Source organism: Mesitornis unicolor, unplaced genomic scaffold (assembly GCF_000695765.1).
Source record: "Mesitornis unicolor isolate BGI_N332 unplaced genomic scaffold, ASM69576v1 scaffold28396, whole genome shotgun sequence".
Taxonomy (NCBI): domain Eukaryota; kingdom Metazoa; phylum Chordata; class Aves; order Mesitornithiformes; family Mesitornithidae; genus Mesitornis; species Mesitornis unicolor.
The window spans coordinates 51,129-64,610 of record NW_010192133.1 but is presented as its reverse complement, the minus strand read 5'-3'; the positions used below and the strand labels follow the sequence as shown (position 1 = coordinate 64,610).

General features: G+C 36.7%; 1 protein-coding gene across 1 annotated transcript in view; it reads left to right on the top strand.

Annotated features, from left to right (window-relative positions):
• The first annotated feature begins 314 nt into the window (after positions 1-314).
• Positions 315-13,482, top strand: part of TTC3 (tetratricopeptide repeat domain 3) — a 62,023-nt gene continuing 48,855 nt past the window's right edge. Inside the window, exons 1-9 of the mRNA XM_010186974.1 lie at positions 315-389; positions 3,437-3,482; positions 4,627-4,759; positions 4,991-5,078; positions 6,908-6,961; positions 9,410-9,533; positions 10,249-10,334; positions 11,145-11,239; positions 13,219-13,281. Coding sequence (XP_010185276.1) covers positions 315-389; positions 3,437-3,482; positions 4,627-4,759; positions 4,991-5,078; positions 6,908-6,961; positions 9,410-9,533; positions 10,249-10,334; positions 11,145-11,239; positions 13,219-13,281 — 764 coding nt within the window. The remainder of the gene's footprint in view (positions 390-3,436; positions 3,483-4,626; positions 4,760-4,990; positions 5,079-6,907; positions 6,962-9,409; positions 9,534-10,248; positions 10,335-11,144; positions 11,240-13,218; positions 13,282-13,482) is intronic.

Here is a 13,482-nt window from a genome sequence, read left to right as displayed (position 1 = left end):
GGCCATTGCCGGGATGCTGCCCGCTGACCCGGCTGAGAGAAAGTGCCCTTCCCTTTGCTGCCTGCCGGGGCTGGAGTGCTGCGAGACGTCAGGGGCTTGGAAGACTCTCAGTCGATTTAGCTAGCTTTTATCTGATGCTTCAGGTTACTTTTTCAACATTAGACTGTGCTATGTAAGAATACATCTTCCGTGAAACTCTCGCACAGCGTAATTTAATGTCGTGATCATATTAACTCCATGCAAAGTGCATGTTACTTGCCTTGACCTTCTCCTCATGCATTTCTCATAGTCCTTTTCTTTCAGGATCATGTACCATGGGTGAACCTACATCTGAATCGGAGTTTGCGTCCTTGGTTTTTTATGCTGCAGATAAGTCTTGCTGTGAGTTGGTAAGTAGGTTTGAAACTAGATTAAGAATTTGCAAGATGTTCCGGTAGGATTTATAGCCGTATCTGATCTACAGAGTATTTGCTAATGTTGATTAATTCAAACTGTTAAGATACCTTATACCACTGTATGTTACTCACTTGCAAAAGTACTAAACAGGAGTAGAGCATAAAAACTGTGTATCCTCTATCAGGCATGTTTTACTGAATGTATATACAATTATGTAAAACTAGACAGTGGTGCATAGATCCTACTAACAGAATTTGACCAACCTGCTGGCTGTGTATCCAGGCCATACTTGGGATTATATACCTCAGAGTGACAGATTCACTTCCTTTAATTGCAAAGCAATTGCAACTTAGTTCATGGAAGTTCAAGTCTGCAACTTAACTGTAGAGTGTTCATCCAGTCTTTGTTCTTGTCATCTCTTACGGGTTTTTTTTCCTAGTTATTTGTGCCCAATAAAAGCTCTGCTTACGTAGTTGTCGCTTTTATTTAATAAACTGTAGCACTCTTCTGTTTTCATACCTCCAAGAATGCTTTCCTTGACTCCACTTCTTGCTATGCTTAAGGGATCTTGGAGAACACAGTGGTAGTTAATTTTTCTGCTGTTTGAAGAGTTCTGAGTTATTTATCCTAAGCGTTGCTGCTGTGAAAAACAAACTAGCAGGCCTACTGTTCTTCTTCCTGTGCAGAAATAAGAAGTACAGGTAAACTGAATTTCTTATTTGTAAAGCTGTATCTTTACAAGGAGCAGTTGCCAGTAGAGTATCATTGAAACTTGTTTATATCAATAAAGATATTCATTTTCATGCTGTGGACTAAATAAATTACTTTAATGTGTTAGCATAAGATAACTAGACCTTTTATCTCTTAAGATGTTGTGTGTGCTGTGCTATGGAAAGGAAGCCCTTGATTCTGTGCAAATGCTAAATCTTGGTTTTCAAGTTTGCTTTGGTGGAAATGCCACCTTGGTCTTGATGTATGGAGGGAGTGTGTGTGTGTGTGTGCTTTGTTTTATTTTTAAATATTGTAGCAGAATCCACCCTATGGAGTGAAAGAGACAGTTATCTTTCAAGATTACCTGATTTTTGAAATAATAATTAATTTTGCACTTTGTTACTGAGTGTCGTGACCTGTTAAATATGTTGACATTGTAATGACTTATTTCTGAGAGTAAGTCTCAGTTTATGTGTAATGTTGTAATAGTTCGGAAACGCTACTTTGGGGGAAATCACGTGACTGCTTGTCATGACCTTAGGTCACGTTAGTAAGTAATCATTGCACAGCATCCTAGTATTTCCAGAAAGTCTGCCACTGTAGGAATAGTCTGTTAAAGAAACTTTATAAAATACTTGTTTGGTCATTAGTTTGGTTTTATACTTTTCTTGAGTCATATGCAGAAATCACTTTGCATTTCTTTGAAATTACAGTGCAGCAATACATAGACATGATACAGTATTTATTGTATGACAGATGTACAATGTTTGTTAAAATAGACTTTGTAGGGTTCTGTACAACAGAAGAAAATTATTTCTTTTTCAGCTTGAGAGGCTTGTATGGAGTACTATGTTTTGAACCTCTTAAAGTATTTATACAGTATGCTGCCATGAAGTAGTAAATTAACCACTCACTCTGCTTGTTTTGATATATATTTGTATACATATGCACTATATTACATATATTATTATATATACACTACTAAGTGTAGTGCATGTATATTTAAATAAATATACTTAATTGAATCAAAACTTTTTTTTTAAACCTGTCTCTTAAACATATTTCCTTTTCTTGAACATTATATTACTGCTTACTACCTGATTTGGAATTACTAGTTTTCGGAATGCTAATCTAATGTGATTTAATATATTGTTTAAACTATCAAAAGTTCTCCCACCCTTTCATAACTGTTAATCTATGGGAATTTTTTTAATGGATGTGCAGGTAAACTATTTTTTTTTAAGAGAGCAACTAAACCATTGTGTTAGATAACTCTAGTAATTGTACCTTTTCCCCAGTTTGATTTGGTTGCTTTTTGGCTGTGCTTGATGTGAATTTCAAAGGTTGGATCCCAAGGGGTTTGTCCTTTTGGTAGTGCAAAGTACTGCAGACTTTAAGTTTCCTTGTTTTACTCAGAAAACAGTTGGTAGAATTGCAGAAACATGGGAGAATGGAGAATACCAATAGTATTTTATTCTTGGGGAAATGAGATGGGGGGAAAAAAGCATAGGGAGTTCACCCACCTCAGATTGGGTTTTTAGAAGACAGCAAGGTGCTGGTGAGCATGGAATGAGTGTTATTAACATTTGACTGATTCCACGAAAAGCTGGATAGAATAAGTTCACTCTCTAAGACTCCTCTGAGTTTTAGAAAGCAGGTATTCTAGCTAGGTCCATGATGTATGCATGAATATTAGTTAATTACTAAATTATTATAGTTTATGATAGTTAACTAAATATTTTTGGTTAATTGTTAATTAAGTTTTTAATTGATGTGTCTGCATTTCAGTTAGGATAAGGAGAGCGCTTTTGAAGCAAATATGCCAGTTGTCCTTGTCTTTCATGTTTTGACTTGTGTTGTTAAGACGTCTTGGAGTGTGCTAGCGGGATTCACTGGGGATGGAACTAATCAGGAAAGTGCTTTTAAGAGTATAGGTGATATGCATCAACCACAAATAGGTGCTCTATATATGGGGCTAGATTTGAACCAATGCAGACTAAAAGCCCTTGAAGAACATGTAGTGTGAGAGTAGACTGCTCAGCACAGAATACTTCACTTTATAGATTTGTCTCCTATTTGATCATGCTGTTTGCTTACGAAGACACAGCTGTAGATCTCCTTTTATACTGGTCGAAAGATGTGCAGTAGTTACCTTTCTTGAGAAAAGAAGTAGGTGACACAAGGTAAAAATCGCTTCCAAATGTCCCTTCACCTGATGTAAACAGTTTATATTGGTTTAATATTTAGAAACATTTAAGTAATTGTTGTTTAAGAGTTAGTGTAACAGAGTTGCAAGATGTGCAATTTTAAAAAATATATTTATCTTTAGGGTCATGGAATGTTTATACAGCAGTCGCCGTGTAAGCCTAAAACAGGTATGTAAACTACATCAGTGTTACAGTACCTAACTTTCTAATGCACTTTCTGTGCTCTGCTCGGATGTTTTGATTGCTATTTCACTTTTTTCCTTATTTTGTCTGAATAAGTAGAAAGTTATTCTTAGCAGAAGCATTGGTATGTTCTTTAACACTGGAAGAATTCTCATCTTTTTGTCCTAATGTAATGTGCAGAAGACTGCTGTTGTTTGTGAGAACAGTGTAAATAGTCAATAATACGTACATACATGCAGTCAGTATTACGAGGATAGAGATTTAAGGCTTGTGGTCATTATTTGTTTTATTTGTAGCTATGTTTTAGCTGTATAGATCTGGAGACACCTTCAAGTTGATCCTTGTAGGTAAAGTTTTGCAGTTATAATATTTTACATTTAAAAAAAAAATTTGCAGAAAAGCAGGTGGCTCAACAGTATGTCAAGTTCTTCAGATTTGTATTCACTATACAAATGGTAACCTGTAATATGTAAAAAAACTCAGGTGAATGTAGCCAGCTGTGTAAGATGTTTTTTTTGCATATATTTGGACTCTCAGATAATGCTGTTTCTGCTCTGAGAGTACTCGATGCCAGCTCAATAGACTAATAAGGATCTTTACATTGTAAAGACAGTCTTTGAGGAAATTGGATTGTATTTTTGAAAAAGCCGTGCATCGCACACCTAATGGCCTCTGGTAAAAAAATGATATTGTTGATACTTTTGTACCATGCTGCTGTGTGCCACACTGCTCAGTATTTATTGGAGAAAATAATGAAATCGGTGCAGTTTGAAGAGGCTTATGTTTTGTCTTGAAAATAGCATCCCTTGTAGCTTGTAACAGCTCACAGCTCTTAGCCTCCTCATTAGAAGCAGGCTGCATTTATTCATTTATAATGGATTATATTGATACAACTCATAACACAGGCATTTCCTTGGGCAAAGGATGTAAAGCCTGCCAGCAAGTCCCTACTGTTACCTCCATATAAATTCTCTCTCCCCCTTCAAGTTGCTAGATGTATTTAGTGCGCACAGGTTCTCTTGTTAGTACTTAGGAATACAGTATGGATATAACTGATGTTTTTGCATATTTGTTTGCACTTTGATGTGTAGTGCCTGAATTGTGTAATCTAATTCCTGTTTTCTTGAAGATGTTGATGCCTGTGAAGTGTGGTGCAGTCAGCCAGCTGACATATTAAGAGAATATTGCAATATTATTAAAATACGCATCTTTTGGCCTCTTCTCTTCAAAAGTGAAAGTAATTCTGTGACATCTGACTGGATGTAAGTAATCATGTTCTCAGAGTGATTTCATCGGCCTTTATGTTTCTTTCTGGTACCCTTGAAATAGCCTTGTACACTTTCAGTAGTGGTTAAACTATCTGCAGGATGTTTTTACTGGTTAGACCTAATTGCTTACACCTAATTACTGTAAATATTAGTAGTTAAGACCATGTATTGTAATACAGTGCTATTTTTCTAAATAATAACTGGGTTTTTTTTTTGTTTTTTAAGCAGTTCACAGATTTTAGACTGCAATTGGAAGAGATTCTGTGAGTTAGACTTTGTGGAAGACCTTGTTGATTTAATTAAGAAAGTTGTTGTAAGTATTATATTTTAACTTCGTGTAAGTTTTCAAGTATAATACATTAATTAAATCTGTACCTTATGCAGCTTGGGATTATATCCTAAATTAGGTATTTCCTTTTGCTGGAGTGCATAAATTGTCTCATAGTTGAGTTGCTGCTTTCTAGAAAGAAAGTGTGTCATAGGCTTTATTGCAGTTGGGATAACTTACTAAGTATTTGCAGAGTCAGTAATAGAGTTGACTGGGGCCCTTGCAAATTGCTCAGACAGACAGTCATATCAATGAGAAAAATGGCACTGTTCCCAGATGAACAAGTTGAATACTTTTTATTTCCCCCCTCAGTTATTTTTGTTCCCCATTCAGATATTTAAAATCTGCTATTGTTGTTGACTTAAGACAGAAACATAACGGTGCAGAGGAGAGAATGATATGGGAAATGTTCTCAGGAGCTGAAGGGAAGAGATTTTATTTATTTTTTTTTTAATTAAAGCATGACACATTTTAGAAAAAAAATTTGTTGAAATTCTGTGCTCAACCTTGAGCTGCACTTTTTCAGACCACCCTACTGTTTGTCCTGGTTTACTGGGACAGAATTTGAGTCAGTTTTCTGTTGAGGAAAACTGTGATTTTTTTAATTATTTTTTTTTTTTAATGAACTGCAACACTATTTCATGGGAACAAAGCAATAAGATTTTGTTACAGGTTTCAGCTAAAGCTGGTATGTGATGCTCAAGATCTTCAGCAGTCTTGAGTTAAACAAGTACAGAGGCTGGGGGAAGCAGAAACCCAGAGGAGTTGACCCTAAGCTGACCCCGGGCTGACCAATTAGTAGTACTCTATATCATAAACATCACATTCACTATTAATTGGGGAGTTTGCTGGAGGCAGCCCTCCTTCTCCTTCTTTCTCCTACTTCTTCCCTCTTCCGTGGCTGACATCTCCTGCTACCCCACAATATTGGCTGAGTATAAAGCTGTGTACTTTACATTATAACTGTTATTAATATTAGAGTTTTTATTATTATTTTATTAAATATATTTCAATCCATGAATCTCCTTTCCTTTCCTCAATCCCCCTCCCTGGGTGGGGAGGAGGCATTGGTTGATAGAGCAACTCTATAAACCATGACACTGTTATATGACTTTCTGTGATTAGGTATTAATGTATTATGTTAATCTTGTGGATTCGTACTTCCTTTTGCTCTTTTTGCTGCTTCCTTCTTCAGGCTATCAGAGTGCTCTATTTTCACCTCCTTGTTCTTCAAGATGTCCCTGCAGTTTTTCCATGTTGCCCCATGTGATGGGTTCTTCGTGCTGTTTCCTCCTCTGGCAGGCTCCCATTTGATCTTTATATGGTGGTCCGTGTGTATTCCCATTTCCCCATTTACCTCTGCTTCCTTCTTCTTACTTTCTCAACCTCTGTCTCCTTCTCCATGTAAAAGATTGTGTATCCATTAGTCAAACTTATTTGGAGGAGCAGAAGATCTGAGGAGAGGGGCTACTGTTGTTTCAGATGGTTTTCATTGGATGTGTCAGCTGGTTCTTTGGTATGTAGGTAACTGCAGGAGTGCTTAAATGTCTGACTCTCCTAACCAGGTGTTGCAGCATCCATTTATTCTCTATTTCCACATCAACATTTATTTATTTTTCAGCAAAAACGGTAGGGGGTTTGCTACTGTATACAAGAATATTTTCTGAACCTTTGAAATGGACCAGAGCAGCTCTCCAAATGATACTGCATTCAAACAGAACAGAAAAAGTTATTGAGTTTAACCTCAGCAGATAGAAACTAAAGTTATCAGATCTTAATAACTTGTATTTATTTGTTTTCTATCCCTGTTCCAGAATGTCCCACGTTTTATCAGTGGCATACTGAGAATTGGCAGCAGAATAGAAAAAGTAAGTTTCTCGAATTGTTTTTAATAGGAATGTGTCTTTGTGTGAGTACAAACAAAGGATTTGTACAAATATCCAAAATTTTTAAATGCTTGCATAAGTAAATTGAGTTTGTAGGTTTTGGAATATGTAGTATATAGGACTGGAGTTGCCAGTTGTTGCAATTCTGAGCCACAAAACAAAATCTGTGTGTGACAGGAACTGTGAAATAAATATTGTCTGTGTAAGAAGACCAAAATGAGTGTGTGGGGATAGTTCACATGCTGAAAAGAAATGGTTTCTCTTGGAGGCTGCTACAGCAGAGTGGTTAGGTGGGTTTATGTTGTGCAGTTGGAGCTCAGGTCTGCACTCCAGTATGCGCTTTGGTACCTGCTGGTGGCTTTCCTTGTTGCTTTCTTGTAGATTTGCCGTTTCTTGTTGAAGGCTGATTCCTTTGAGCTATTTCGGTACTCTCTTTGCCTTCAGTCTTGGAGATTCTTAGATTCCCTCCCATAAGCGCACAGTTCTGCCTCAGTGGCGTGTTTTGCTTTGTCCTCTCTTTCTGTGCTGGTGTGTTATGCTAAAAGTGTAAGTATGGGCAGAAGGCAAACACACTTTATATGTGTTTGTAACATAACAAGAAGTTACTGTTAGTATAATTGAAATCTTCCAGAATTCATTATTGCAGAAGAGGAAAGAAATCATAGAAACAAATATGACTGAACAGAAAAACTCTTTATTGATAAAACTGTTAAAGTCATAATATACACTCTTGTAGTATCTGACCCTCTTGGAGGTGTTGTGCTCACTCTTGTACTGCTCCTTGGGATTCTAAAGCAAATGTCTAGTGTCTAAAGCTTCTGTTTGTGTGCCTGGGGTGAAGGGTATAGTCATCACTGCCTGGAGTTTTTGGCTGCAAGGGTGACTGTTGATGCTTTCTTCTTCCTTATTCTATGATCTGCTAAGGTTCATGTTTTATGTTTGGTAATGCACTTTAATACCCTGTTCTTTATTTTCATTGGTCTGCAGGCTCAAGTTACATATGATTTTACTATTTATAGTGTGTGTCAACTTGTGCCACATCTCTGACTGTCCTGTGCCTATATTCCTCTAAACTGCATTATGTGTCTCCGGTTTTCATGGCCTATGCTTTATGATATTTGGTTTGCATTTCTCTATACTGCGTCATTATGTGAGTCATAGCATCAGTAACTGCTTGTTACTACTGTTTATATGAAAGCTATAGTTGTACCATACAAATGTTAACCAAATTAGTCATAGCCACCTGGTCAGAAAATTGCTGTTACAGTTAAAACCAAGTTAAAACTGAGCTCTAAGCAGGTCAGGACAAGCTCAGAGTAAGCTTGACAAATCACAGTCCTGTGGCCTTGCATTACAAAGCTTGTGTCCTGTTACTGGCAATGACAATGCTTGTATGATGGGGCTACAGGGCTACGAGTAAGGGCTAATCTTGATTACTGAAATGGTGTAAAAGTGCTCCTCTTTGGAGACAGGTTGGATATCTTTTGAGATTCGCAAATATCTTGCTATGGATTCAATCTGAAGGGCTACGAATGGTTGAGTCAGGGTGTGGTTTGGAAACCCACTGATTCATCTTCATTGTCAAATTTAGTGTACAGTAGAACTATACTCAGTACACTTTTCAGCTTGTAAACTTCAGACTGTGAGCATTCTTAGTTTCACTGTGTTTGTCACTTTTTTCCCACTTTCCAGTTTCTGTTGCCCGATACATAGAACCATTGAACTTAGAAGACAATTTCATAGCTGATATTAGTGGCAGGAGAAGCAGAATAAGTACAACTGTATGTTTACTGCTGGATAACACAGTTTCTGTATTTTTAGTGATACTTGTCTTAGTCACCTGGGTTTTTAAATTATTTTTCAACATCTATAGGCCCAGATAATGTGGGATTATCCCAGGCAGTGGGCATTCCTCACTCAATCCCTCTTCTTCAAATAAAGCTCTGTAGCTCAAACAATTTAAATTTAGTTTGAACAGAACAGAAGTCATGATTTATGAAATTAAGTCTTAGCCCTGGCCTGCATGTTTAACAGCTTGGAGAATGTTGCTTTATCTATTCAGACTTGTCATTTTACACTGAAGCAATTTTGTGTGCTGTCATCAAAGAAGTTTCTAAATCAAATTCTATAAGTTGAATTGTTGCCCTGTCTCCTGTTGAAAGAATGACTGTTCTTATTTTGTGAATGTGCTTGAGTTATCCAGACATTTATTTTTGTGAGCTGTTGTCTATTTCAAAGGCTAACAAATCAGGAACAAGTGCATAATGTAAGTGCTGCAGTGGTCTTGTTTGTTATATTTACATGGAATGCCTCCACTATACTGGCAGTGAGCTGTTGGTTTGTGTGGTGGTTGTTTTTGTTTGTTTCATGACTTTGTATAGAAGTAGAGTTACCTTCTTTCTTTATTTCGCTTTTCGTCAATTGAAATAGGGTTTCTTCGATGTTGGGGATGCATTCGATTGGGTCAGATACGCAGGTGGTGCCAGTATTCTGCAGAGGCTGGAGAAACGTGGTGATTTTGGTTGGTTCTGTCTTGAATTTTTCTTTGCTGAATGTAAGTATGAACACTTGAAGAAACAATGGTGGGGAAAATCCCCTGCGTTGTAGTGAAGACATAGTTAATGTTTGTATGTATTTCATTAGACTGGAAGTGACTGGAAGAGTGACTGGAAACATAGTGGTGTATAGTAATAGTATTTCAAAAATTAGCTTATGTAGCTCATGGTAGTTACAGTAAGGTATTAACACTAGCAGCAGAACTTCTGCTGAAGTGACCAAAGGCTCGCAGACCTGCTGGTTTTGCCATGTGTTAAATGGCTTCTGTTCTGGTCTTGCTTTTTGCATATCTGCATTCTAACTCGGCTGTTGCAGTAAGTAACAGGGTGACAGAAATCAAACTTGTATGTAAGGAGAAGAATATTTTTATAATTAAGTAACAAAGTACATATTCTTTAAATTACTTATATCTACAGAACTTTAAAATGCAGATTCTTTAAAAACCAGTTGAGTTTCAATTGATGGCTTGAAATTAGGCAAGTACTTTAATGTTTTACAGTCAGAGCCAGTTATTTTGAGCTTACCCAATAATACATAATTCCTTTTCTTTTTAATCATTCTGTTGCTGAACTTGTCTCTGTTGTTTAGTTGGTATGTCAAATTTTGCTTCCAGTCAGAAAACAGGGCATAATTCTTAGCAGCAGAAGGTAAAGTCTACTTCTTCTCTTTGGTAACTTCTTCACCCACTGCATTTTTCTGAATTTTGTTTGCAGGCAAACGTTACATTACTAAAGTTGCTTGGGAAGATTGTAATTTAGTTGAAGAATTTAAAGCTGTGACCTGTGGAAACTGTAGGAAGGTGAGATAAGAGATCAGAATGTGTGCTTTTTTTTGTCTTTTTTCTCGCCTATAATCAAAGATTATTAAAATGACCAAATGATTAAAGATAAAGGCTTCTAAAGCTTGAAGGAGTAATTGCTCTGACATAAATAGTTATCTTGAGAGATCCTGGCCTGATAAGCAGAATAAGAATTGTTTGTCGCCAGTGTACGTTGGAGAATGTTCCTCTTCTCACCCACCAAAAAAACTCAAGGAAATGCTGTTAATATTGATAGATGTTTGTTCAACTTGATCCTTTTTTAATCTTTTAATTAAGATGCTTTCAAATTCTTTGCCATGTTTTCCTTTAATGTAGATGTTTGTGGGTTTTGTTTTGTTTTGTTTTTCGGGAGTCCGGTTAATTCCTGTGTCTTCCTTGCTACAGTTCCATAGATAGGAGCCATGCTGAAAGGCACTGAGTAGGGAACAGGCTGAGCTGTGCTGTACTTAGCGTACTTTGCTATTTGACACGTGCTTGCTTTTGACGACGACTGTATTAGGGAACCCAGGAGAGCTTCTGAGTTCTGCGTTTTTATTACTGTTCATTGTATTCCTGTCTGCATAACATTTTCATTTGTACACTTTTAAGCTTATTAATTGCAATGAATTAAAAGCATTAAATTACAACTAGTAGTGTATACTTAATACACTGTTATACTAATAGTGTATACTTAATACTTCTGTTTTTACAAGCGTAAAAACGTAGCTGCTTCTTGTGAAATGTTTTCTTTACTTCTGCAACTGAATTTAATTACAGCGGTTGCCAAATTGTTTTTTCTTGATTTCACAGAACAGTGAATACATGAAACGGAAAGGAAATGAGGAATTTTCCCAAGGAAACTTTGATCTTGCTATAATATCATATACTAAAGCCATAGAGTTTAGGTAAGGCCTAAACTGGTTAACTAGATTGTGTTATATCATATGTATTTAGCTTATTTGAATTTATCCTGATTTTGTATAGTTTTGCATGAGACACTTTACTTGGAGGCCAAATGATACCTAATTGAATAGAAAAAAAGCTCTATGTAACACTTTTTTGTTCTGTTTCTTTTACTGCCCCAAAAGTCCTGTTAGGTTTTAAAGTTGATAAAAAATGACTAACAGTAAGTATAGTAAACCTGATTATTTGGTGTGAACAGCCACTTTTGGTGTCATTCCTTCTAAATATCCTTCCAGCAGAATAGTATGACCGACTGCTGCAAATATTTATCGTCTCAGCTATGATGCAGAGCTAATGAAAAAGAACAAATGTTTGTTTTAAAGTATGTGCTCTTGGAAATTCTGAATGTGACAGGCTTAATTTTCTGTTGTAAGTCTTGTTTAATTTCTTCCCCAAAATAATTTGCTGAAAGGCTTTGGAGACTTTCATGGGCTCTCTAAAGGGTTAGGAAGACAGAGATTAAATGAGAATTTATATCCTACGCACACAGAGCATTTGCCCCCTTCCTGTAGTCCGCATGTAATGTGGAATAGCTACAGAACACTGGTTTGGTGTAATTGCTTATTTGTATTGTTTTCATGCAAATGCTGCTCTTACATGTTCTGGTGTATGTGAAATATGGTGAAATTCATAAAGTTCTGCCTTTCATAAAAGAATTGATTGTGCAGACTGATTTATTTTTTTCATTTTGAAGTCTGTAGCCTTACAATTGTGCAGTTGGAAGGATTACCATTTTGCTGCTATTTTCCTTCATATTTTATGTCATATATTAGCATACATTTCAGTCCCAAATTCAAGCTGATTTTAGCCTCCTTGAATGGTTGGGTTGGCTGAGTGTATCTGAGGTGATGGAGCAGGCTGAGAAGGCTTTGCTCAGGGTAGCTGGTGAGGGGAAGGGGAGGAGCAGAATTCAGTGAAAGAGCAAAGGAAATCCCATGGCTTGGACAGAGCAAATGAAGTCTCATGGTTTCTAGGGGCTGTAGAGCTAAGCTGTTGTTACGGCTATTTGTTAGAAATTCTCCTTTGTCCTTAAGACCTTGCTAGAAGGGGTAGGATAGCTCAGTGATGTCTAGCAGCTAGAGGATCCTTCTTCATCTGCTCTATGCACTGTCTTCCCTTTCTCATTCTCCCAGCGTGAGCTGACTTTCATCTGCTTCATCATCACACTCCTTCCCTAACTAGCTGCATCTTCCCTTGGCTTCCTTGCAAGTGGGTGCTGGATTACAAATCGATTTTCCCCTGTCATTCTCCAGTAGGTATGTTGGAGGTGATGCTTTAGCGCTTTAGAAATGCTGCTTAGTCTGCCCACTCAGGGAGAGGGCTATGAAGAAGCTGCAGACCCAGTGATCCAGAAGTGTTCATCAGATGTTTGATTTGATTATGTCTTCAAGGTTAAGAATTCCAGAACAAAAGAAAATGGGATGTATGTGGCAGTCAAGCTAGCTTTTCCATGCTTCATGTCTTTTTCTTTGCCTTTTCTTTGTTGTTTTTGTTTTGTTTTATTGTTGTTTTATTTTGCTTTTTGAAATAGCTGAAACTGTAGAGAACCTACTAGCCATACCTTTGCACCACCATTTGAGGTGTGCTTTGATCTGTTTATCTGAGCCTAGTGAGCTGGGGAAGGAGTTTAAATCTCTGTGCATTTCTTATATATATATTTTTTTTAAGTAGGCTGAGAGTGATTTGAATTGGTTGGAAGTTGTATTAGTGGGCCTAAATCTTACAAATTAGTACATAATTATAACTAATATTCTTGGTGACTTAACTTGTACATCAACGGTACTGTTCATGGAAGCTTGTATGTAATTGTTGGTGCTAGAGTGCTTGCAGACAATTATTGTGAAAACTTACGTGTTTTTTTTCTCCTCAAGATTTTCAGAAGTAATGTATGTTACTAACTTTTCATTATTTTTTTTTTAAGTCCTGCAAACCATCTTCTGTATGGAAACCGAGCTCTTTGTTTAATTCACACAAGGCAGTACAAGTAAGTAACTCCTTGTTTACAATCTGAAATGTGGTGATCTGCAGTTAAAAATTGGCAGTATGCTTAGGAAAATAGTATTTTTAAAACTTAAGTATATAGTAATTGTGATGTTACTACCTCATAAAACTGATAATAAGAAAAAGTAATAATATTAGCTGTATCTGTTGGCAGTATGTAATATTTAAAATGTGTGTGTGTGTG